A 24,291-nucleotide genomic window follows, 5' to 3' on the forward strand; every position below is an offset into this window, starting at 1 on the left:
CATGGTGGGGGCAGCATCCTGTCTGGAGGAAACCAGGCACTGCCCATCACCTGTCCAATACCATCCCTACAGTGATCATGGTGGGGGCAGCATTATGTCTGGAGGAAACCAGGCACTGCCCATCACCTGCCCAATACCATCCCTACAGTGATCATGGTGGGGGCAGCATCATGTCTGGAGGAAACCAGGCACTGCCCATCACCTGCCCAATACCATCTCTACAGTGATCATGGTGGGGGCAGCATCATGTCAGGAGGAAACCAGGCACTGCCCATCACCTGCCCAATACCATCCCTACAGTGATCATGGTGGGGGCAGCATCATGTCTGCAGGAAACCAGGCACTGCCCATCACATGCCCAATACCATCTCTACAGTGATCATGATGGGGACAGCATCATGTCTGGGGGAACCGGGCACTGCCCATCACCTGCCCAATACCATCCCTACAGTGATCATGGTGGGGGCAGCATCATGTCTGGAGGAAACCGGGCACTGCCCATCACCTGCCCAATACCATCTCTACAGTGATCATGGTGGGGGCAGCATCATGTCTGGAGGAATCCAGGCACTGCCCATGACCTGCGCAATACCATCCCTACAGTGATCATGGTGGGAGCAGCATCATGTCTGGGGGAAACCAGGCACTGCCATTCACCTGCCCAATACCATCCCTACAGTGATCATGGTGGGGGCAGCATCATGTCTGGAGGAAACCAGGTACTGCTCATCACCTGCCCAATACCATCCCTACAGTGATCATGGTGGGGGCAGCATCATGTCTGGAGGAAACCAGGTACTGCCCATCACCTGCCCAATACCATCCCTACAGTGATCATGGTGGGAGCAGCATCATGTCTGGGGGAAACCAGGCACTGCCCATCACCTGCCCAATACCATCCCTACAGTGATCATGGTGGGGACAGCATCATGACGGGAGGAAACCAGGTACTGTCCATCACCTGCCCAATACCATCCCTACAGTGATCATGGTGGGGGCAACATCATGTCTGGAGGAGACCAGGCACTGCCCATCACCTGCCCAATACCATCCCTACAGTGATCATGGTGGGGGCAGCATCATGTCTGGAGGAAACCAGGCACTACCCATCACCTGCCCAATACCATCCCTACAGTGATCATGGTGGGGGCAGCATCATGTCTGGAGGAAACCAGGCACTGCCCATCACCTGCCCAATACCATCCCTACAGTGATCATGGTGGGGGCAGCATCATGTCTGGAGGAAACCAGGTACTGCCCATCACCTGCCCAATACCATCCCTACAGTGATCATGGTGGGGGCAGCATCATGTCTGGGGGAAACCAGACACTGCCCATCACCTGCCCAATACCATCCCTACAGTGATCATGGTGGGGGCAGCATCATGTCTGGGGGAGACCAGGCACTGCCCATCCCCTGCCAAATACCATCCCTACAGTGATCATGGTGGGGGCAGCATCATGTCTGGAGGAAACCAGGTACGGCCCATCACCAGCCCAATACCATCCCTACAGTGATCATGGTGGGGGCAGCATCATGTCTGGAGGAAACCAGGCACTGCCCATCACCTGCCCAATACCATCCCTACAGTGATCATGGTGGGGGCAGCATCATGTCTGGAGGAATCCAGGCACTGCCCATGACCTGCGCAATATCATCCCTACAGTGATCATGGTGGGGGCAGCATCATGTCTGGAGGAAACCAGGCACTGCTCATCACCTGCCCAATACCATCCCTACAGTGATCATGGTGGGGGCAGCATCATGTCTGCAGGAAACCAGGCACTGCCCATCACCTGCCCAATACCATCCCTACAGTGATCATGGTGGGGGCAGCATCATGTCTGCAGGAAACCAGGTACTGCCCATCACCTGCCCAATACCATCCCTACAGTGATCATGGTGGGGGCAGCATCATGTATGGAGGAAACCAGGCACTGCCCATCACCTGCCCAATACCATCCCTACAGTGATCATGGTGGGGACAGCATCATGTCTGGGGGAAACCAGGCACTGCCCATCACCTGCCCAATACCATCCCTACAGTGATCATGGTGGGGGCAGCATCATGTCTGGGGGAAACCAGGTACTGCCCATCACCTGCCCAATACCATCCTTACAGTGATCATGATGGGGACAGCATCATATCTGGGGGAAACCAGGTACTGCCCATCACCTGCCCAATACCATCCCTACAGTGATCATGGTGGGGGCAGCATCATGTCTGGTGGAAACGCAGCACAAACGGTTCAAAGTTCAGATCCATTGTTTTGAAATATAACATCGATCGTGTTACTGTATTATTTTTCATAGAGAATATTGTTTTTCTTGTTTTTCTAGTCCTTTTCTAATGTATTTCTGTGCACGGCCACATGACTGTAGGATCTGTGCCTGCCCCGCATTGCCTTGTATTCAGCAGTGATCTGATGGTGCGGATTATATCTCCCCTGCGGCTTTCCCACCTGCCCTCTGACCCCGGACGTGGTTTCCATGGCGATGTAGTACTTTCACAAAGCCTTGAGTTCTATGGCCGCCTGATAATCCCGTATCGCGCCTGACACTTGGACTTCACCCTGGTTACACCAGGAGCTCGACAATCTACATTGCCGCCCTTCCTGTTATACCGTATGCAAAATTACGACCCATTAAAACATGATGAGCTCTCGGGGGACATCATTAGGCATCAAATGTTGGCAAATGTGTAAAGGTATAAAGCAAACATGAAAAAATGCTGTAAGGATAGGATCGCAAGTAGTGTAAGCACCACAAATATTACACATTGGAATTTTCATACAGGAAATCAGAGGCAGCAAAGTGGATGGTATTTAGAAAACTTTATAGAAAAAATTATATAATAAGCCATGAGACAGCAGCAGCAGTATACAGATAGAGCTGGAGGGGAGGTGTATAACTACTATATATCCTGATCCCATAGAGAGAGCAGCCGTATACAGATAGAGCTGGAGGGGAGGTGTATAACTACTATATATCCTGATCCCATAGAGATAACAGCAGCAGTATACAGATAGAGCTGGGGGAGGGGTTTAACTACTATATATCCTGATCCCATAGAGATAACAGCAGCAGTATACAGATAGAGCCGCAGAGGAGGTGTATAACTACTATTTATCCTGATCCCATAGAGATAGCAGCAGCAGTATACAGATAGAGCTGGAGGAAAGGTGTATAATTACTATATATCCTGATCCCATAGAGATAGCAGCAGTATACAGATAGAGATGGAAGGGAGGTGTATAACTACTATATATCCTGATCCCATAGAGATAGCAGCAGTATACAGATGGAGATGGAGGGGAGGTGTATAACTACTATATATCCTTATCCCATAGAGATAGCAGCAGCAGTATACAGATAGAGCTGACACTGATAGACACACTTATCCATTACTCATACACCTCTATGTGCACATTCAGAATCATAGGCTTTGGCAGCCCATTCAGTTAGGTTGTATTCTCAGAACCAAAACCAGAACTAAGCACATTACATCAAGCTCACTGTATACATAAGTCAGGAAAACAGCCGTCACGCCCCCTCCCATAGACTTGCATTGAGGTTTGGGGTGTGACGTCATGAGGGAGGCGGGGCTATTACGTCACGAGCTCCTGGTGCTGGGTCCAGCATTTGGAACAGTTTGTTCCAAACGCTGAGTAGCTAAGTACTCCTTTAAGGAAGGCCTATTGGCTAAGGTCGAGTTGTGTCTGTTCTGTTAGTTGTGATGACCCCAGGGTAGCCTGGACTTCCAGATCTGACCCAAAGGTTTCGGGTAGGATAAGAGCCGAAGTGCAGAAGTGCCCAGGGAGTGGTAACCCCAGGGTGCCGAAACTCACTAGGCATAGGACCCCACTTGAGTGGACGCACATTGCATGCACTTCACTTTCACCCTTCTGAGCACTCACCTCTAACTTCCCGGTCTGGCTGCTGGTTTGTTATGATGAATTTTTATAGATCCGGCCAGATGTCCGGCTCATTTGCACAGTCTACATTTTATTTATTTATTTATTTATTTACACTTTCTTGTCACTGTGTCCACTTTGTGTGTTTGTTTTCGTTACAAAGACTTTTTTCAGGGTGCGGCACCCTTCTGTGTGTTCCTATGGAGGTTTAAGGTGGAGGGGGGGGTATATGACCTTTACTTTCCTTACCTTCCTGCAACCCCTGGGTCCATGCCTAGTTTTAGGGCTCTCCAGCTAGAGCTTGGGTTAAATTCCAGGTGGAAGCTGAGAGCATTGCTGGTCCTCCTGGTGTTTTGGCAAAGGAAGAACGTTGATCCTGGACCCTTGCGGAGCCTTCTGGTCCGTAGGGGGCTCTTTCTCCTTTCGGAGAAGGACTTGTGATAGACCACATCCTTATGAACTTTTTATGTGATACCCTTGCGCTTTTTATAGATACAAGTACATCAGCATCTCAAAAAATAAATGAATTATATATAGGCATAGGTCTACTTTGAGGTGATGGAGCTGTCTTGTCTATAGGCCCCTGCACACATGTGGTTTGCATCTCCTGTCTGTTAATGTGGTTGAGGTGCGACATATAAGTTGCCATGACTAATACTTGCCAGAAACCCATCTGGATTGGATTCTTGGTCACTTGTGTGCTGCAATACGAACATATTCACTTTTATTAGCCCAGTTCATGAACATTGTGCCAGAACTAAGCTCAGTTGACAAATCTCAGCTCAGTACATAAATATGATGCCAGAACTAAACCCATTTAATGCATCTGGTTCCAGATCCAAGCTCAATGCATAAATACAGTTCAAGAACCAAGCTTAGTTAATCAATATGGTGCCAGAACCAAGCTCAGTACATGAATATGGTTTCAGAACCAAGCTCAGTTCATAAATAGGGTTCAAGCACTAAGCTTAGTTCATAAATATGTTTTTTTTAAGAACTAAGCTCAGAAAATGAATATATTGCCAGAACTAAGCCCAGTTCATGAATATGATTCCAGAATCAAGCTCAGTTTATGAATATGATTCCAGAATCAAGCCCAGAACATGAATCCAGTGTCAGAACTAAGCTCAGGTCATGAATATGGTGCCAAAACTAAGCTCAGTTCATGAATCTGATGCCATAACCAAGCTCAGTACATAAATATGGTTCCAGAACCAAGCTCAGTACATGCATATGGTTCCAGAACCATGCTCAGTACATGAATATGGTTTCAGAACCAAGCTCAATGCATGAATATGGTTTCAAAACCAAGCTCAGTACATGAATATGGTTCCAGAACGACGCTCAGTACATGAGTATGGTTCCAGAACCAGACTCAGTACATGAATATGGTTCCAGAACCAGACTCAGTACATGAATATAGTTCCAGAATCAAGCTCAGTACATGAATATGGTTCTAGAATCAAGCTCAGTTTATGAATATGGTGCCACAACCAAGCTCAGTACATGAATATGGTGCCAGAACCAATCTCAGTTCATGAATATGGTTCCAGAACAAAGCTCAGTACATGAATATGGTGCCAGAACCAAGAAACTTGTGTGCTGCAATGTGACCACATTTACATTTATTAGCTTTGAGATTCTGCAACCTTTATATGTGTTGTGGAATAAGCCCTGGCCTTACAAAAACTCACACCTAATAATTTCAAAAATAAATTGGCAGAATTTCCATCATCAGAGAGAAACACGAGAGAGAATGTTTCCTAATATCAGAAAATAGTTCTATTTTTCAAAAGTCACAAACCACTGAGACACCTGAAAGGTCTAAATATGTACAAACACAGGAGACAAAATGAAAGATGAGAAATTTCATATCTCTGTGCCATAAAGTAATATAAAACCGATCGGCGTTTATTTGTTTTTGCTCGGAGAGACAAGGCCGGCTGGATGTGGGATTTCGTGGCTAGTTTTCATTTTCTCAGATGCAGGAACAACACAGTCGACTAACATTAGATTCAGTATAAGAGAATACAGTATTATTTAGGAGTTAGGAGTAACCTGCCCTGTAGACACATATGTTTACCGGATATATTTTTAATATCAAGGTTCTAGGTTATACCAGCTTAAAACAGTAAACCAAGAAATATTGATAGCAAAATAGGCACTCACCCAGTTAAAAAGTAAAAAAGTAGCCTTTCATTGTTGACACTAAAAACGCACTCATGGTAATGGAACAAAAACAGACCCGGCGGCTGCCGGGTCTGTTTTTGTTTCATTACCATGAGAGCATTTTTTAAGTATGAATAATTAAAGGCTACGTTTTAATTGGGTGAGTGCCTATTTTTCTATAATTATTTATTGGTTTATGTAACACTGGACTGTAGTTTATGAGAGCACCACCCTAACGGCTACATTTCCCCTCCTACACGTAGAGAAATGTATTCGTTGTGATAGGGATGACCCTTATGTTTCTAATGACTGATCAATATACTAATACTAAAATGCCATAGCTGCTGGAAAAATATATCTGTTACCTACCCTTTAACCCATATACATCAGAATGCTATCTGCTCGTGACTCTGATTTTAGGCCTTGAAATTACTTGATGCTGGAGTAGAAAGACTAAACATCTGACGAACAGAGAACTTCTGCCACGAAATTAATGTTCACTAGATATGCTAATATATACGGACACACTAATCGAACAACCAATCAAAATGTAACATGCTAATTATGATGTCATAATTAACCCTTCTTCTTTGTACAATGTAAAAACCAAATCTACTTCCTGTAATAAACCAGATCTCTTTTGGGAACGGTTGAGTTTCCTGCTAAGAAAGAGTGTATACCAACATCCTCTGTGTGGTGTATATTTTTTATGTCGACACTTAGCAAAATATATAGCAGCACAGTCAATCACATTTGAAAGCTCCCTCTCGGTCCATCCTTATCAGTTGCAACTCCCTTTTATCCCTGTATTTTGACAGTAGTGCCACCCGCATATTGTTTTGTGCGCGAGCGAACTTTAAAATTGTGTAGGTAGATGGAATCATACAAGTGAAATCCTCCGCTATTCAATAAATGATCACTTAAGGAGTACATCGACAGAGCGCATGTGGTATATCCATTCCGCGAAGTGATGAGGTGATTGGCATCAAAGAGAGCCATAGGCTTTCTATAGAGAATAGTCATGTAAAACAATAACAGTGCTGTTAAGAGACTGATGGCTATGCCCTCAGTTACAAATTCCCCTATCAGTATGTTTTTGGAGTGTGGGAGGAAACGGGATACCCATGGGAAACCCACGCAAACTCCTTGGAGATGTTGTCCTGGGTGGAATTTAAACCTAAGACTCCAGCGCTGCAAGGCAACATCACTAACCAATTAGCTACTATAAGCAATCTAGGTCCGAAATTTGTGTTTGTAGACAGGTCAGCTGTCTGTGTTTTACCACCTGCACAAGCTCAGTAAAGACAGTTATCCGTAACCTGATGTCGGTGTGTTTATTTACTCATTGTGTCTGGCCCAGGAGAAGCTGCCTACAACCTTCGGACCGTGGATCGAAAAAAAACAATGCCCTGGTGTCACAACGTGAACAGGTACTCTTACTAACACCCCGTGGCCCCCACACAAATAAATAAATGGGCTGTTAAAGGGGTACTCCACTGCTCAGCGTTTGGAACAAACTGCTCCGACCGCTGGAGCCAAGAGCTCGTGACATCATAGCCCCGCCCCCCTCATGATGTCACACCCCGGCCCCTCAATGCAAGTCTATGGGAGGGGGCGTGACGGCTGTCACACCCCCTCCCATAGACTTGCATTGAGGGGGCGGGGTGTGACGTCACAAGGGGGCAGGGCTATGATGTCACGAGCTCCCGGCTCCAGCGGTTGGAACAGTTTGTTCCAAACGCTGAGCAGTGGAGTATCCCTTTAACCCAATCTGGTTAATGGGTGTGGTTAGGTATTTTCATGGCTCGAGTTCCAATGTGATGTTTGCTGTATAGATTACAGTCATAATACAATGTTACTACATTTAATATATACGAATAATATCTTCATTCATCACAGGAACTGGGATTATTATGCTGTGTATAGCAGGATATCCAGATCCCACTGGCATAGAATTTGCTGTTGGTTGGAACATGTTGGCTGTCAAAGCTACAAGGCACCACACCCAAAGCTTTGGTGACATGAGGCCAGAGAGGCACAACCTGTGAATTTCCTGCATAACTCTGTATGATTGTTTTGGGCTTGATAGGGGTATTCCCATGTAGGTACAGGGTCTTCCACATCTGCCAGAGATGGTTGGGAAGTCAAAAACTGCTGTGCTAGGCAACTCCCATTAGTCATAGGAGTAATGCAAATTGCATGTTGACACATTGTTGGGGGCCCGGTGTACAGATATGGTACTAAAGGGGGTCAGAGATGTGGTAGAGCTGGCTGGTCTGGAATAGTAGTCCCTGAGGGATTTAGATGGTGATGTCAGATGGCAGGGTGGTATATCTATCCGGAGTGTCCCCCGTGAGCCCAAAAATTTGGGAAGTACAGGAATGAGAACTCCAATGTAGAACATTACTGAACGTTCTGTGCAAATCCAAGTAAAACATTGTTGGTTGGTTGCAAGATTTGGTCACTGTCCCTTTAAGAGTTGCTGTTATAGCAGATATACTGACTGAAAAGTCCTTTGTGTGCCTATCGCACTTGTGCACATACATTTGCAGATAGGTTGCAGGAACTGTCCAATCAGATGCTCACTACTGTGAGGGGCCTACACAGGCTGGCCTACTGTGGTGCAAATACTCACAGGTGTTGTGAAGGACATATCCTGAAGTAAAATCTGTCATTTGTTAAACCACATAACTCAACAATCTGGCCGTAGGTCATTACAAAGATCAGTGTATGCAGAGGGGTCCTTGTTTAGCTTTTTCCTCCCCTGTGGTGTGGCTAGTGGCTAGCTCACCTGGCTAGTGCATGCTCCTTCTTTAAAGGGGTACTCCCGTGGAAAACTTTTTAAATCAACTGGTGCCAGAAAGTTAAACAGATTTGTAAATTACTTCCATTAAAAAATCTTAATCCTTCCAGTACTTATCAGCTGCTTAATACTACAGAGGAAATGGTTTTCTTTTTGGAACACAGAGCTCTCTGCTGACATCATGACTACAGTGCTCTCTGCTGACATCTCTGTCCATATTAGGAACTGTCCAGAGTAGGAGAAATCCCCATAGCAAACATATGCTGCTCTGGACAGTTCCTAAAATGGACAGAGATGTCAGCAGAGAACACTGTGCTCATGATGTCAGCAGAGAGCTCTGTGTTCCAAAAAGAAAATAATTTCCCCTGTAGTATTCAGCAGCTAATAAGTACTGGAAGGATTAAGTTTTTTTTAATAGAAGTAATTTACAAATCTGGTTAACTTTCTGGCACCAGTTGATTTAAAAAAAAAAAGTTTTCCACGGGAGTACCCCTTTAAGCTGGAGACAGGATATAGAAAATGCGATGCTGTTACAGTATAGACTGGAGATGAAGTGCACAAAACTCTGTTCAGTGCTATGATCGGGACGGGAAATGAGAAAAGGACTTGTAACTTGCTTGACTCAGGCTTTGACTTGAACAGGATGCATAACAGGATAGGCCAAACCTATTTGGACCTAGCAGGAATATTCTAACTAGGTGTATGTCTGACTAGCCAGAGGAGAACTAGGAGAGTACTTGCTCTGGTCTTAGCCAGACTTATCTCTGACTGAAAGAGAATAGAAGAGCGCAACATAGAGTAAAACCGCCCATTGGTAATCCACCAATGTGAATCGAAACTCTTACCATAGGAGGTTGTGTGAGCTCACACATAACAATGGTCAGCGTGAATGAGCAACAAGACTAGGTCTGCAGCCTCCCCAACCAAACGAACAACAGCAGGGGAAGATTTCCAAGGAGGAGGTGGGTTTCAACGGCGCTGACCGGGAACAGGCACGTCAGGTGAAGTAGAAGGATTTATTGGATAAAAGAAAGCAACGTGTTTCACCGCGCTTGCGCGGTGAAACGCGTTGCATTCTTTTATCCAATAAATCCTTCTACTTCACCTGACATGCCTGTTCCTGGACAGCGCCGTAGAAACAAACCCTGCGCGGTGAAACACGTTGCATTCTTTTATCCAATAAATCCTTCTACTTCACCTGACGTGCCTGTTCCTGGTCAGCGCCGTAGAAACAAACCCTGCGCGGTGAAACACGTTGCATTCTTTTATCCAATAAATCCTTCTACTTCACCTGACGTGCCTGTTCCTGGTCAGCGCCGTTGAAACCCACCCTGCGCGGTGAAATACGTTAGATTCTTATATCCAATAAATACTTCTACTTCACCTTACGTGCCTGTTCCTGGTCAGCGCCGTAGAAACCCACCCTGCGCGGTGAAACGCGTTGCATTCTTTTATCCAATACATCCTTAATACTTCACCTGACGTGCCTGTTCCTGGTCAGCACCGTTGAAACCCACCCTGCGCTGTAAAACACGTTGCATGCTTTTATCCAATAAATCCTTCTACTTCACCTGACGTGCCTGTTCCTGGTCAGTGTTGTAGAAACCCAACCTGCGCGGTGAACACATGTTGCATGCTTTTATCCAATAAATCCTTCTACTTCACCTGACGTGCCTGTTCCTGGTCAGCGCCGTTGAAACCCACCCTGCGCGGTGAAACACATTGCATTCTTTTATCCAATACATCCTTCTACTTCACCTGACGTGCCTGTTCCTGGCCAGCGCCGTAGAAACCCAGCCTGCGCGGTGAAACGCGTTGCATTCTTTTATCCAATAAATCCTTTTACTTCTCCTGACATGCCTGTTCCTGGCCAGCGCCGTTGAAACCCACCTCCTCCTTAGAAGTCTTCACCTGCTAATCTCTGACTGGACTGGTTTCAGGTCTAGCCCTCTGGTGAATGGGGGTTTAACTAGGGATTCTTCCTACAGCCTTTCTGGAAACTTCTGCATATAAATTTTAACGTGACCAGTTGTCTATGGTTATGGGCCCTGCAGCACTAAATGCTGTTAAAAACAGCTCAGGCAAGATAGCCGCCCCATAATAATGTAAACAAATTAGATAAAACAAATTGAAATTATAAATAGATTAGAACAGATTAGAAGAGAAGAACATGTGAATCTAAGAACACACCCTGATTGAGTTACTAATGATTTATGAGATACGGTAAGTATTGCATTATATACCATTTATTGTATCTACAACAAACTGTAAAATTATGTTTAAGGGTTAAAATATACATGAACATATACCATATTAATTTAAAAAAATCTAGCTCCCCCCCCCAAAAAAAAATAAATAAAAAAAAAGCCCCAGAGAAAACAAAAAAATATCAAAATTTGTTTTATTCCAAACTTACGAAAAAAATAATCCTTGTCCCTAATTTATTGTCTCCTTGTCCTCGTCTCATCCTGTAAATGTCAGACGGGATAAAGTACTCACATTTATTACAGCTGTATATTTGTTTCTGTCATCGGATATTTATCTTTGCAGCAATGCAAAAATATATAAAATAAATAAATAAAACACATAAATAAAACACATAAATTCCTCCTACCCCCCCCCCCTCTCCCCCCTCCAGTTACTACACTAGAAAATATGAAAAGAAGCATTGGCCTTCTGGTGTATGATAGGAATGGATTGGCAGTGTGTATTAGGCCTCGTATACTTGGTCTGTACAATTACCATCTGTATGAAGCCATAATACAGCGCCTAATGCATAATAAGCCGCCATATTGCAAAGCTGTACTCTTATACACGTAAAGCTCCATTTTGAGCAGCCAAATGACAATTCATGGTGTACCGCCAAATATCTTCCTTCCCCCAGGATTCTATACTTTACATTTTGTTTGCAGTGCTGCATTCTGGGAGTTGTAGTCAAACAGCAGCTAGATTGGAGATCACTGTTCTGTAGATCTATGAACCTATCCAATCTATACATCCACCTGTTTACACAAGCTCCTAGTATGGAACCTTTCAATTTCCTATATACCTAGTAATTTTACATATTTATTTATTTCATTAATTTTATTTATTTTTATTCATTTTTTTTTATCTTACAGAATTCTTATATTGATAATACATTTATATACATGTTTATTTATATATTTGTTTTATTTATTTTATTTTTATATTTATTTAATTAATGAATTAATAAATTTTATTTGTTTATTTTTATTCCAAACTTTTTTTTTATCGTACAGCATTTTTATATTCATTATACATTTATATACATTTTTATTTATTTGTTTTTTTATTTATTTATTAGCTTAATTAATCAATTAATGTTATTTATTTATTTTTATTCCAAACTTTTTCTTATATTTATCATACATTTATATGCATATTGATTTATTTATTTATTTTTATTCCAAACTTTTGTCTTATATTTATCATACATTTATATACATATTGATTTATTTATTTATTTTTATTCCAAACTTTTGTCTTATATTGATCTTACATTTATATAAATATTGATCGATTTATTTATTTTTATTTCAAACTTTTTCTTATATTTATCATACATTTATATACATATTGATCGATTTATTTATTTTTATTCCAAACTTTTTTCTTATATTCATCATACATTTATATACATATTGATCAATTTATTTATTTATTTTTATTTCAAACATTTTTCTTATATTGATCTTACATTTATATACATATTGATCGATTTATTTATTTTTATTCCAAACTTTTTTCTTATATTTATTATACATTTATATACATATTGATCGATTTTTTTTTTATTCCAAACTTTTTTCTTATATTTTTCATACATTTATATACATATTGATCAATTTATTTATTTTTATTTCAAACTTTTTTCTTATATTTATCATACATTTATATACATATTGATCGATTTATTATTATTTTTTTATTCCAAACTTTTTCTTATATTTAGCATACATTTATATACATATTGATCAATTTATTTATTTATTTTTATTCCAAACTTTTTTCTTACATTTTTCATACATTTATATAGATATTGATCGATTAATCTATTTATTTACCATATTTTTATTCCAAACTTTTTTCTTATATTTATCATACATTTATATACATATTGATTTATTTATTTCTTTTTATTCCAAACTTTTTTCTTATATTTATCATACATTTATATACATATTGATCAATTTATTATTATTTTTTTATTCCAAACTTTTTCTTATATTTAGCATACATTTATATACATATTGATCAATTTATTTATTTATTTTTATTCCAAACTTTTTTCTTACATTTTTCATACATTTATATAGATATTGATCGATTTATCTATTTATTTACCATATTTTTATTCCAAACTTTTTTCTTATATTTATCATACATTTATATACATATTGATTTATTTATTTCTTTTTATTCCAAACTTTTTTCTTATATTTATTATACATTTATATACATATTGATCAATTTATTTATTTCTTTTTATTCCAAACTTTTTTCTTATATTTATCATACATTTATATGCATATTGATCGATTTATTTATTTTTATTTCAAACTTTTTTCTTATATTTATCATACATTTATATACATACTGATCGATTTGTTTATTTTTTTTATTCCAAACTTTTTCTTATATTTATCATACATTTATATACATATTGATCTATTTATTTATTTATTTTTATTCCAAACTTTTTTCTTATATTTTTCATACATTTATATACCATAAATATTGATCGATTTATCTATTTATTTACCGTATTTTTATTCCAAACTTTTTTCTTATATTTATCATACATTTGTATACATATTGATCGATTAATTAATTCATTTATTTATTTTACCTAACATAAAATTTCCCCCCTACGGCTATTTCCCCCCTACACAGGGTAAAATTCTGCTGCATATTTTAATTGAAACGCACAGTTTTTGTACGCACAAAATTATTTTTTCACCGCCGAACAATTACCAATTGTGGCTGAAAATGCACATGCAAAAGGAAAAATACATGGCCAAATCTTACGCCGTGTGAACGTAGCCCTAAACCCCAACCAAGGACTGCACTATCCCAGATGGAGAACAACTTCTCCCCTTCTTCACAGGGGTAAAGAATTAACTTGCTTCAATATAAAAATCTCAATCCTTCCAGTACTTATCAGCTGCTGTATGTTCCACAGGAAGTTGTGTAGTTCTTTCCAGTATGACCACATTGGTCTCTGCTGCCACCTCTGGCAGTGTCAGGAACTGTTCAGAGTAGGATCTCATGCCCATAGCAAACCTCTCCTGCTCTGGACAATTCCTGACACAGACAGAGGAGTTAACTCTGAGGAGTGAGGGAAGACAGCTCTGCAGCGTGACAGCATGCAAGGAATGCCCTCTCCTCCTCAGTGAACTGCAGGCAGTGTGAGCAATATAAGCAAGAGAATTAGGAGTCATAAAAGGATAATAACAGGATTTAAGCACAGGGACAGGATCAGCACCAGGTAAAGAGTAAGCCAGGAGCATTACACATTACATGAGTACACTTTGAGGGTGGCCCAGATTGAAAAGGGTTATCCCGAAACAGCGCCACCCCTGTCCTTAGGTTGTGTGCGGTATTGCAGCTCAGTTCCATCCAAGTCAATGTTGTAATATCACAAGACAGAAGTTAACTTTCATCAGTGCTTCCCAACCAGAGTGGCTCTAGCTGCTGCAAAACTACAACTCCCAGCATGCCCGGACAGCCTTTGGCTGTCCGGGCATGCTGGAAGTTGTAGTTTTGCAACAACTGGAGGCATTTTGGTTTAGAAACACCGACTTAAATTCTTTAAAAAATAAATAAATATTGTGGTCCTTCGTGCTTCCTGCTTTCTCATAACTCACTAATGCTCTTCGCTCTGTTAAAAGCCCAAGGGCAGCAGAAGAGCGCGGCGATGGCTTCTATCCCTTATCTGGGGGTTTGCTTCATTTGCATCGCTGAAGTACAGGAGAGTGGAGCCGAATCTCAGTCCATCTGTGTGACACAGGAGCAGCCTGCAATCTGTTCTCATCGTGACCCACAGCGCGGCTGTCCCCAGGGTTATCTATTTTTTTTCGTGCAGCTCCAGGCTACACACCGATCCGCAGGGAGATGACATAACTTCTATTGACGTGACAGTCATAAAAGAAAAAAGAGCTACAGAAATCATGGAGAGAGAGCGTAGGATGCGCCGAATAATCTAATTCCAAAATACTCTATGCAGTCCACCTCAACAGCCATTGGGAGTGCTGCACTGGTGTCCATTTTTTAAGAAGTTGCCCTGTGTGTACATGAAGAGCAGCACTATCTCTGGCCATTATATAACTTGTAAATGGTATTTTTCGGCATGTTTCTGCTCAGCAGGCTTCATCTGTAATTTGCAGTTTTCCCAGAGCTGGTGGACGAAACTCCCTCCTCCCACCTCCATAGACATGTATTGCTTGTCTTGAGCTCCCTCCTCCAACCTCCATAGACTTGTATTGCTTGTGTTGAGCTTCCTCCTCCCTCTTCCATAGACCTGTATTGCTTGTCTGGAGCTCCTTCCTTCCCCTTCATAAATTTGTATTACTTGTTTTGAGCTCCTCCCTCCTCCTTCCATAAACATGTATTGCTTATCTTGAGCTTCCCCTTCCCCCTCTATAGACTTGCATTGTTTATATTGAGCTCCCTTCTCCCCCTTTCATAGATTTATATTGCTTGTATTGAGCTCCTTCCTCTCTCTCCATAGACTTGTATTGCTTGTCAAGAGCTCCCTTCTCCACCCCCTCCATAGACTTGTATAGTTTTTCTTCTCTCCCTTCCATAGACTTGTATTGTTTGTCTTGAGCTCCCCCTCCATAGACTTGTATTGCTTGTCTTGAGCTCCCTCCAAAGACTTGTATTGCTTGCTTGTGTGGAGCTCCCTTCTCCCCCCCCATAGATTTGTAATGTTTGTTTCCTCTCCCTTCCATTGACTTATATTGCTTGTCTTGAGCTCCTTCCTCTTTTTCCATAGAGTTGTATTCCTCATCAGGAGCTCCCTTCTCCCCCTCCCCTTCCATAGACTTGTATTGTTTGTCTTCTCTCCCTTCCATAGACTTGTATTGTTTGTCTTGAGCACCCTCTTCTGCCTCCATAGACTTGTATTGCTTGTGTTGAGCTCCCTTCTCTCCCTCCATAGACTTGCATTGCTTGTCTTGAGCTCCCTCCTCTCCCTCCATAGACTTGTATTGCTTGTGTTGAGCTCCCTCCCCCCCTCTATAGACTTGCATTACTTGTGTTATGCTCCCTCCCCCCTCCATAGACTTGTATTGCTTGTTTTGAGCTCCCTCCCCCCCTCCATAGACTTGTATTGCTTGTGTCGAGCTCCCTCCATAGACTTGTATTGCTTGTCTTGAGCTCCCTCCTCCTCCCTCCATAGACTTGTATTGCTTGTCTTGAGCTCCCTCCTCCTCCCTCCATAGACTTGTATTGCTTGTCTTGAGCTCCCTCCTGTCCCTCCATAGACTTGTATTGCTTGCCTTGAGCTCCCTCCTCCTCCCTCCATAGACTTGTATTGCTTGTCTTGAGCTCCCTCCTGTCCCTCCATAGACTTGTATTGCTTGCCTTGAGCTCCCTCCTCCTCCCTCCATAGACTTGTATTGCTTGCCTTGAGCTCCCTCCTCCTCCCTCCATAGACTTGTATTGCTTGTCTTGAGCTCCCTCCTGTCCCTCCATAGACTTGTATTGCTTGTGTTGAGCTCCCTCCTGTCCCTCCATAGACTTGTATTGCTTGTGTTGAGCTCCTCCTCTCCGTCCATAGGCTTGTATTGCTTGTGTTGAGCTCCTCCTCCCCTCCATAGACTTGTAATGCTTGTGTTGAGCTCTATACTGGGTGTAATAGTTATAGGGGAGCCTCCCTTGTACGCTACTAAGTAACAGCAATGTTTTTTTTTTTTGTTCTTTTTTTAAAATAGAAGCCAACATTATGAACAATTACTTTTAGAAGCAATTTCCCTAAATGTAACTTTTTGACCATAGACTTGGTGTGACTAATATATAATGTAGGATTGTAGATTGAGATGCTTGTTGTGCCTACGGTGATACAATGATTCTATTAAAGGAGTTATCCAAGAATAGAAAAACAGAGCTAATTTCTTAAAAAAAAAAAAAAAAACGCTCCCCATCTGTCTCCAGGTTGGGTGCGGTTCTGCAGCTCAGTTCCATTAAAGAGAATAGAGCCAAGTTGTAATACCACACCCAACCTGGAGACAGACATGGAGCTGTTTTAAAAAAAAAGAAATTAACTCTGTTTTTCTATTCCTGGATAACCCCTTTAAGTTCACTTTATCAGACCCTCTGAAGATATTTTTCGATTGTTTCGATCCTTTAGTCTCAGCAGTAACTACATCGGACACATTTAGGGCACAGCAGAAATTTTTGTACAATTTTTGTAAAATTTCCTCCCAGATGAGATGTCGTCTGTTACATAACTTTCTTAAAGGAGTACTCCGCTGCTCAGCGTTTGGAACAAACTGTTCCGAACGCTGGAGCCGGTGCCAGGAGCTCGTGATGTCATAGCCCCGCCCCCTCATGATGTCACCTCCCGCCCCCTCAATGCAAGTCTATGGGGGGGGGGGGGCGTGACTGCCGTCACGCCCCCTCCCATAGACTTGCATTGAGGGGGTGGGGCGTGACATCATGAGGGGGAGGGACGTGACATCATGAAGGGGCGGGGCTATAATGTCACGAGCTCCCGACTCCAGCATTCGGAACAGTTTGTTCCAAACGCTGAGCAGTGGAGTACTCCTTTAACCTTAATAAGTACAAATTTACTTGCATACATTTGGGTGTACGAACAGTTGGCGCGGCTCCCACCCACTATTTACATACAGCTTGGTAAAGGACGCGCTGTTTGGCATTGGGTAACATGACTCATCTACTTTTATGCCATTTATAGGAACACAAGGAAATGTAATCATGTAAGTCCACTGCCTCGGGATAAACCTTCATTCCGCCCTGTTATTTTTTAAGTACACACCCGAGCCCTTCACCTCGTGGGCATTTCTCTGATCGGCCTCTAGAGGGAGCAGAAATGTTACTTTGTGTCCTCACCGCTGCCTGGACTTCTGCCCCTTTGACAGGTAATTCACCCATCTCCTGGTTCCTCTTCTGCCAATCTCTTTACTAGCTGCCCATTTCCCAGAAAATTCTGTATAAGTTATTAACCCAGACATACAAAGCTGTTCAGGCCATAAATGATCCTGATCTGATCTCCTGATCCCACCATCATGTGATCTCCGACCATCACAAGACCGTGTCTGCTCCTCACACAACCATCTCAATGATTTCTCCCATATGTCCTCATTACTCAGGACTGGTGCAAGGATTTTTTTGCCACTCTAGGAAAAAGCTAATATTGCCTCCCCTTGACTCTGCCCATTGGCCCACCCTTTGACACGCCCCACCTTACTACTGGGGTGACACACTGTAACAAACCTCCTCATGTAATCTCCTTACTACTGGGGTGACACACTGTAACAAACCTCCTCATGTAATCTCCTTACTACTGAGGTTACACACTGTAACAAACCTCCTCATGTAATCTCCTTACTACTGGGGTGACACACTGTAACAAACCTCCTCATGTAATCTCCTTACTACTGAGGTTACACACTGTAACAAACCTCCTCCTCATGTAATCTCCTTACTACTGAGGTTACACACTGTAACAAATCTCCTCCTCATGTAATCTCCTTACTACTGAGGTTACACACTGTAACAAACCTCCTCCTCATGTAATCTCCTTACTACTGAGGTTACACACTGTAACAAACCTCCTCCTCATGTAATCTCCTTACTACTGAGGTTACACACTGTAACAAACCTCCTCCTCATGTAATCTCCTTACTACTGAGGTTACACACTGTAACAAACCTCCTCCTCATGTAATCTCCTTACTACTGGTGTGACACAAACCTCCTCCTCATGTAATCTCCTTACTACTGGGGTGACACACTGTAACAAACCTCCTCCTCATGTAATCTCCTTACTACTGGTGTGACACAAACCTCCTCCTCATGTAATCTCCTTACTACTGGGGTGACACACTGTAACAAACCTCCTCCTCATGTAATCTCCTTACTACTGGGGTGACACACTGTAACAAACCTCCTCCTCATGTAATCTCCTTACTACTGGGGTGACACACTGTAACAAACCTCCTCCTCATGTACTCTCCTTACTACTGGGATGATACACTGTAACAAACCTCCTCCTCATGTAATCTCCTTACTACTGGGGTGACACACTGTAACAAACCTCCTCCTCATGTAATCTCCTTACTACTGGGGTGACACACTGTAACAAACCTCCTCCTCATGTAATCTCCTTACTACTGAGGTGACACAGTGTAACAAACCTCCTCCTCATGTAATCACCTTACTACTGGGGTGACACACTGTAACAAACCTCCTCCTCGTGTAATCTCCTTACTACTGGGGTGACACACTGTGTTCGGATGCTGGTTGTCTAACTTTCTTGTGGCAGGCAGAGCGGCGCCCCCATCAGGAGGGTGCTCTAGGCGGCTGCCTATTTTGTCTATAGGCAGAGCCGGCCCTGTCCATACTTTGGATCTCCATAATCGTGAAAATTGAGACATTTAATCAGACGTACTGGTGAGTCGGGCCATCCATCTTCACCGAGAGGCCCCCTTCTCTGCTCCGGGCTGGACCCAGACAAGGGGCACTGGGTAGGGACGCTGCAGCGCAGGGACACCCCTGATGTGATGGACATGTGATGTCCCGATACGGGATATCATCTCACAGTCCTATCAGCTTGAGTCCCTGCACGTCCCCCGGTCTCACCTGCACTGTACCCCTATAATCTGTATAATTGTATATTATGTGTAAAGGACCTTTCATATGGTCACATGGTTATTGATCACATGATAATGGTTGTCACATGTTAAAGTCACATGTTTTGTTACCCAGAGAGCACCAGGTGACCAGATGACCCGCAGCCAGCCTATGGGCTCCTTGCTCTGCCCCCTTTAAGAGGGGGAGGTACTAGAATCACTCTCTTAGATCCTGAGGTCCAGTCCAGACTGGGTGCAGCACTATACTTATAGGATATACTGTAGGGGTAACTCTTTCCTTACTGGGTGGCAACTCCACTTATTGCAGGGCAACTCTACCTGGACAATTCTATACCTACTGGGGGCACCTACCCATCAAGGGGAGACAAGTTGTGGCTGGAAGAAATATTCCTGACGGTCTGGGCCAGATCGAGAAGAAAAGGAAAGAGAACGACTCCGAGAAGACGTCACCTGTGAGGCACTGGATATAACTGCACTGTAATTATCTGCACACTGTAATGATGGTTTCTATTGTAGTTTATATAGTAGTTTATATAGTAGTTTTTAGTGTCGAATAGTTTATATTTTTTTAGCAGTATCGGCGCTTAAAACATAATGGAGAATTCAGAGTTAGTTACAGGAAGGAAAATGTCAAGTGGGTGTAAAAATGACCTTGGGGGTCACAACGGCGCATATTCCGGTCCTCATTATCCCCCCCGGGGCGCAACATTTACGGGGAAAGTCATTCGTATTTGCATAGACGACATATTTGTTGACGCTTACACAACCTTCCTGCTTACGTTTCTGTGGTTTTGATTCTTTTCACTCAGGAGTAAAAGGAAGAACAAAAGCACCGCCGGTACAACTACTTTCTCCTGCAGAGGATTATGGGTAAGTAATTGTCTAGAATCTCCATAATGTAATCCATAGCAGCGCCCTCCGCGTGTAGCTTCGTCTTACATTATTATACATTATTCCAGTTATATAGATGAATGGCATACAATAGTGGTCTCCAAACGGCGGGCCTCCAGCTGTTGCAAAACTACAACTCCCAGCATGCCCGGACAGCCAACGGCTGTCCGGGCATGCTGGGAGTTGTAGTTTTCCAACATCTGGGGGTCCGCAGTTTGGAGTCCAAGGCTATACAAAAATAATCTGATTATTATTAGTAACTGCATGACATGGCATGACATGGCAGAGTGAAGGTCAATGAAGCAGATAACATAACTACAATATGTAGCAGAGCTGAATTTGTGGTTTAAAGAAGCCCTAAGGAGGATAATATAGAGGTTCTTGTGCACGTGTTGTGCTTACTCGTTTTAGCTGATGTGGCAGGCATGGGATAGACTCCACTTTGGACGTAGATCCATCACTGAAGTGGTTCTTTAAATTAGCCTATATTTCACATGAATCCGTGAGAGTGTGGTGTCTGATCAGTGCACCCGGCAGTTTTTGGTATATGTAGTGAAATATTGCCCGGAGGTGAAATGATTTGACATACTCTTCATCCTGATCCCATAGAGATAGCAGCAGCAGCAGCAGCAGTATACAGATAGACCTGGGAGAGCAGGAGTATAATTACTATATATCCTGATCCCATAGAGATAGCAGCAGCAGTATACAGATAGAGCTGGAGGGGAGGTGTATAACTACTATATATCCTGATCACATAGAGATAGCAGCAGCAGTATACAGATTGAACTGGAGGGGAGGAGTATAGCTACTATATATCCTGATCTTATGGAGATAGCAGCAGCAGTATACAGATAGAACTGGAGGAGAGATGTATAACTACTATATATCCTGATCCCATAGAGATAGCAGCAGTATACGGATAGAGCTGGAGAGAGGTGTAAAACTATTATATATCCTGATCCCATAGAGATAGCAGCAGTATACAGATAGAGCTGGAGAGAGGTGTATAACTACTATATATCCTGATCCCATAGAGATAACAGCAGCAGTATACAGATAGAGCTGGAAGGGAGATGTATAACTACTATACATCTGGATCCCATAGAGATAGCAGCAGTATACAGATAGAGATGAAGGGGAGGTGTATAACTATTATAGATCCTGATCCCCTAGAGATAGCAGCAGTGTACAGATAGAGCTGGAGGGGAGGTGTATAAATACTATATATCCTGATCTTATGGAGATAGCAACAGTATACAGATAGAGCTGGAGGGAAGGAGTATAACTACTATATATCCTGATCTTATGGAGATAGCAGCAGCAGCAGCAGTATACAGATATAGCTGGAGAGGAGGTGTATAAGTAGGTGATTGTCACCCTGTAGCTCACAGGAAGTCAGCTGACCTAGAAGTGACATCCGACTCTAACTCATTAAGCAATGGAAAGTTTGGAGAGTCTGACTGGTGATCACATGACCAAGTTACAGTAATGAAACCTTTACATGCAACTGTGCTAGAATAGAGTGAGACAGTGTTTCCCAACCAGGGTGCCTTCAGCTGTTGCAAAACTACAACTCCCAGCATGCCTGGACAGCCAACGGCTGTCTGGGCATGCTGGGAGTTGTAGTTTTGCAACAGCTGGAGGCACCCTGGTTGGGAAACACAGCCTTAAGATAATACAATAGCAATACCTCCGGCTCTTCAGGTATTGTAATATAAAGATACATTGTATCTCATCTTGTCACATTGTATACAAATATTTGCCAATATTTATTTATTTATTTGTTTAGTTTATTTATAAGATATATATATATAAATATGACTATGTATATTATATATATTACTATGATAGATGATCCCTAGGAATAAAAATAAAACGCGCTGTCACTTACCGATGAGATGCCCCAAGTGTGTAGAGAAGGGGTCTTTAACATTTTTCCCAAAGGCCATGGCTGCACGTCGTCTTGATGGTTGCAGTCATGAAACGTTCACCGGAGAATAGTGATGGTAAAATGCATTAGTGCGATGATTTGTCGTGTGAAGTTTCCCAGCCCATTCAGTGTGAACAGCGCTCAGCAGAAAGTTACCTGGGCTCCAGAGAAGGGGGCGGGGGAGGATCTGGGTGTAGCTGAAACCCAGGAAGCAGCCGCAGGTAACACACACAGGGCATTGTGACTGTCACGTGGGGAGAGCGTCCTCTACTCTGATAATAGGAGCGCTGCTCTGGGAGATTTACATACAGGAAAATTCCATACATCTAATGTTTGATGATCTACATAGATTGCTAATCTGCCTGCAGTGCAGGAAACCTATCAATACAGTGTACAGACCTATCAATACAGAGTACAGACCTATCAATACAGTGTACAGTCCTATCAATACAGTGTACAGACCTATCAATACAGTGTACAGACCTATCAATACAGAGTACAGACCTATCAATACAGTGTACAGTCCTATCAATACAGTGTACAGACCCATCAATACAGTGTACAGACCCATCAATACAGTGTACAGACCTATCAATACAGTGTACAGACCTATCAATACAGTGTACAGACCTATCAATACAGTGTACAGACCCATCAATACAGTGTACAGACCCATCAATACAGTGTACAGACCCATCAATACAGTGTACAGACCCATCAATACAGTGTACAGACCCATCAATACAGTGTACAGACCCATCAATACAGAGTACAGACCTATCAATACAGTGTACAGACCTATCAATACAGTGTACAGACCCATCAATACAGTGTACAGACCCATCAATACAGTGTACAGACCTATCAATACAGTGTACAGACCTATCAATACAGTGTACAGACCTATCAATACAGTGTACAGACCCATCAATACAGTGTACAGACCCATCAATACAGTGTACAGTCCTATCAATACAGTGTACAGACCCATCAATACAGTGTACAGACCTATCAATACAGTGTACAGACCCATCAATACAGTGTACAGACCCATCAATACAGTGTACAGTCCTATCAATACAGTGTACAGACCCATCAATACAGTGTACAGACCTATCAATACATTGTACAGACCTATCAATACAGTGTACAGACCTATCAATACAGAGTACAGACCTATCAATACAGTTTACAGACCCATCAATACAGTGTACAGATCTATCAATACATTGTACAGTCCTATCAATACAGTGTACAGACCCATCAATACAGTGTACAGACCTATCAATACAGTGTACAGACCCATCAATACCGTGTACAGACCTATCAATACAGTGTACAGACCTATCAATACAGTGTACAGACCTATCAATACAGAGTACAGACCTATCAATACAGTGTACAGACCCATCAATACAGTGTACAGACCCATCAATACAGTGTACAGACCCATCAATACAGTGTACAGACCCATCAATACAGTGTACAGACCTATCAATACAGTGTACAGACCTATCAATACCGTGTACAGTCCTATCAATACAGTGTACAGACCTATCAATACAGTGTACAGACCTATCAATACTGTGTACAGACCTATCAATACCGTGTACAGACCCATCAATACAGTGTACAGACCTATCAATATAGTGTACAGACCCATCAATACAGTGTACAGACCTATCAATACAGTGTACAGACCCATCAATACAGTGTACAGAC

At 42.4% G+C, this 24,291-nt stretch overlaps 2 protein-coding genes across 4 annotated transcripts in view; one reads left to right on the forward strand and one right to left on the reverse strand.

The window, feature by feature from the left end:
• TOM1L1 (target of myb1 like 1 membrane trafficking protein) overlaps nucleotides 1–22,941 on the reverse strand; it is an 81,589-nt gene extending 58,648 nt beyond the window's left edge. Inside the window, exon 1 of one of the 2 annotated variants that reach the window (XM_056550624.1) lies at nucleotides 22,531–22,941. In XM_056550624.1, the coding sequence (XP_056406599.1) occupies nucleotides 22,531–22,588 (58 nt within the window). In that variant the 5' untranslated portion in view covers nucleotides 22,589–22,941. The remainder of the gene's footprint in view (nucleotides 1–22,530) is intronic. The other variant, XM_056550622.1, reaches the window with a different exon arrangement.
• The window catches only part of LOC130297764 (cytochrome c oxidase assembly protein COX11, mitochondrial), a 172,630-nt gene that overhangs the window by 102,822 nt on the left and 45,517 nt on the right, over nucleotides 1–24,291 (forward strand). For both annotated transcript variants that reach the window (XR_008849679.1, XR_008849678.1), the window contains exon 4: nucleotides 20,555–20,615. The gene's annotated coding sequence lies outside the window, so the exon portion shown is untranslated. The remainder of the gene's footprint in view (nucleotides 1–20,554; nucleotides 20,616–24,291) is intronic.

The sequence above is a fragment of the Hyla sarda genome, chromosome 13, assembly GCF_029499605.1.
Source record: "Hyla sarda isolate aHylSar1 chromosome 13, aHylSar1.hap1, whole genome shotgun sequence".
Classification (NCBI taxonomy): domain Eukaryota; kingdom Metazoa; phylum Chordata; class Amphibia; order Anura; family Hylidae; genus Hyla; species Hyla sarda.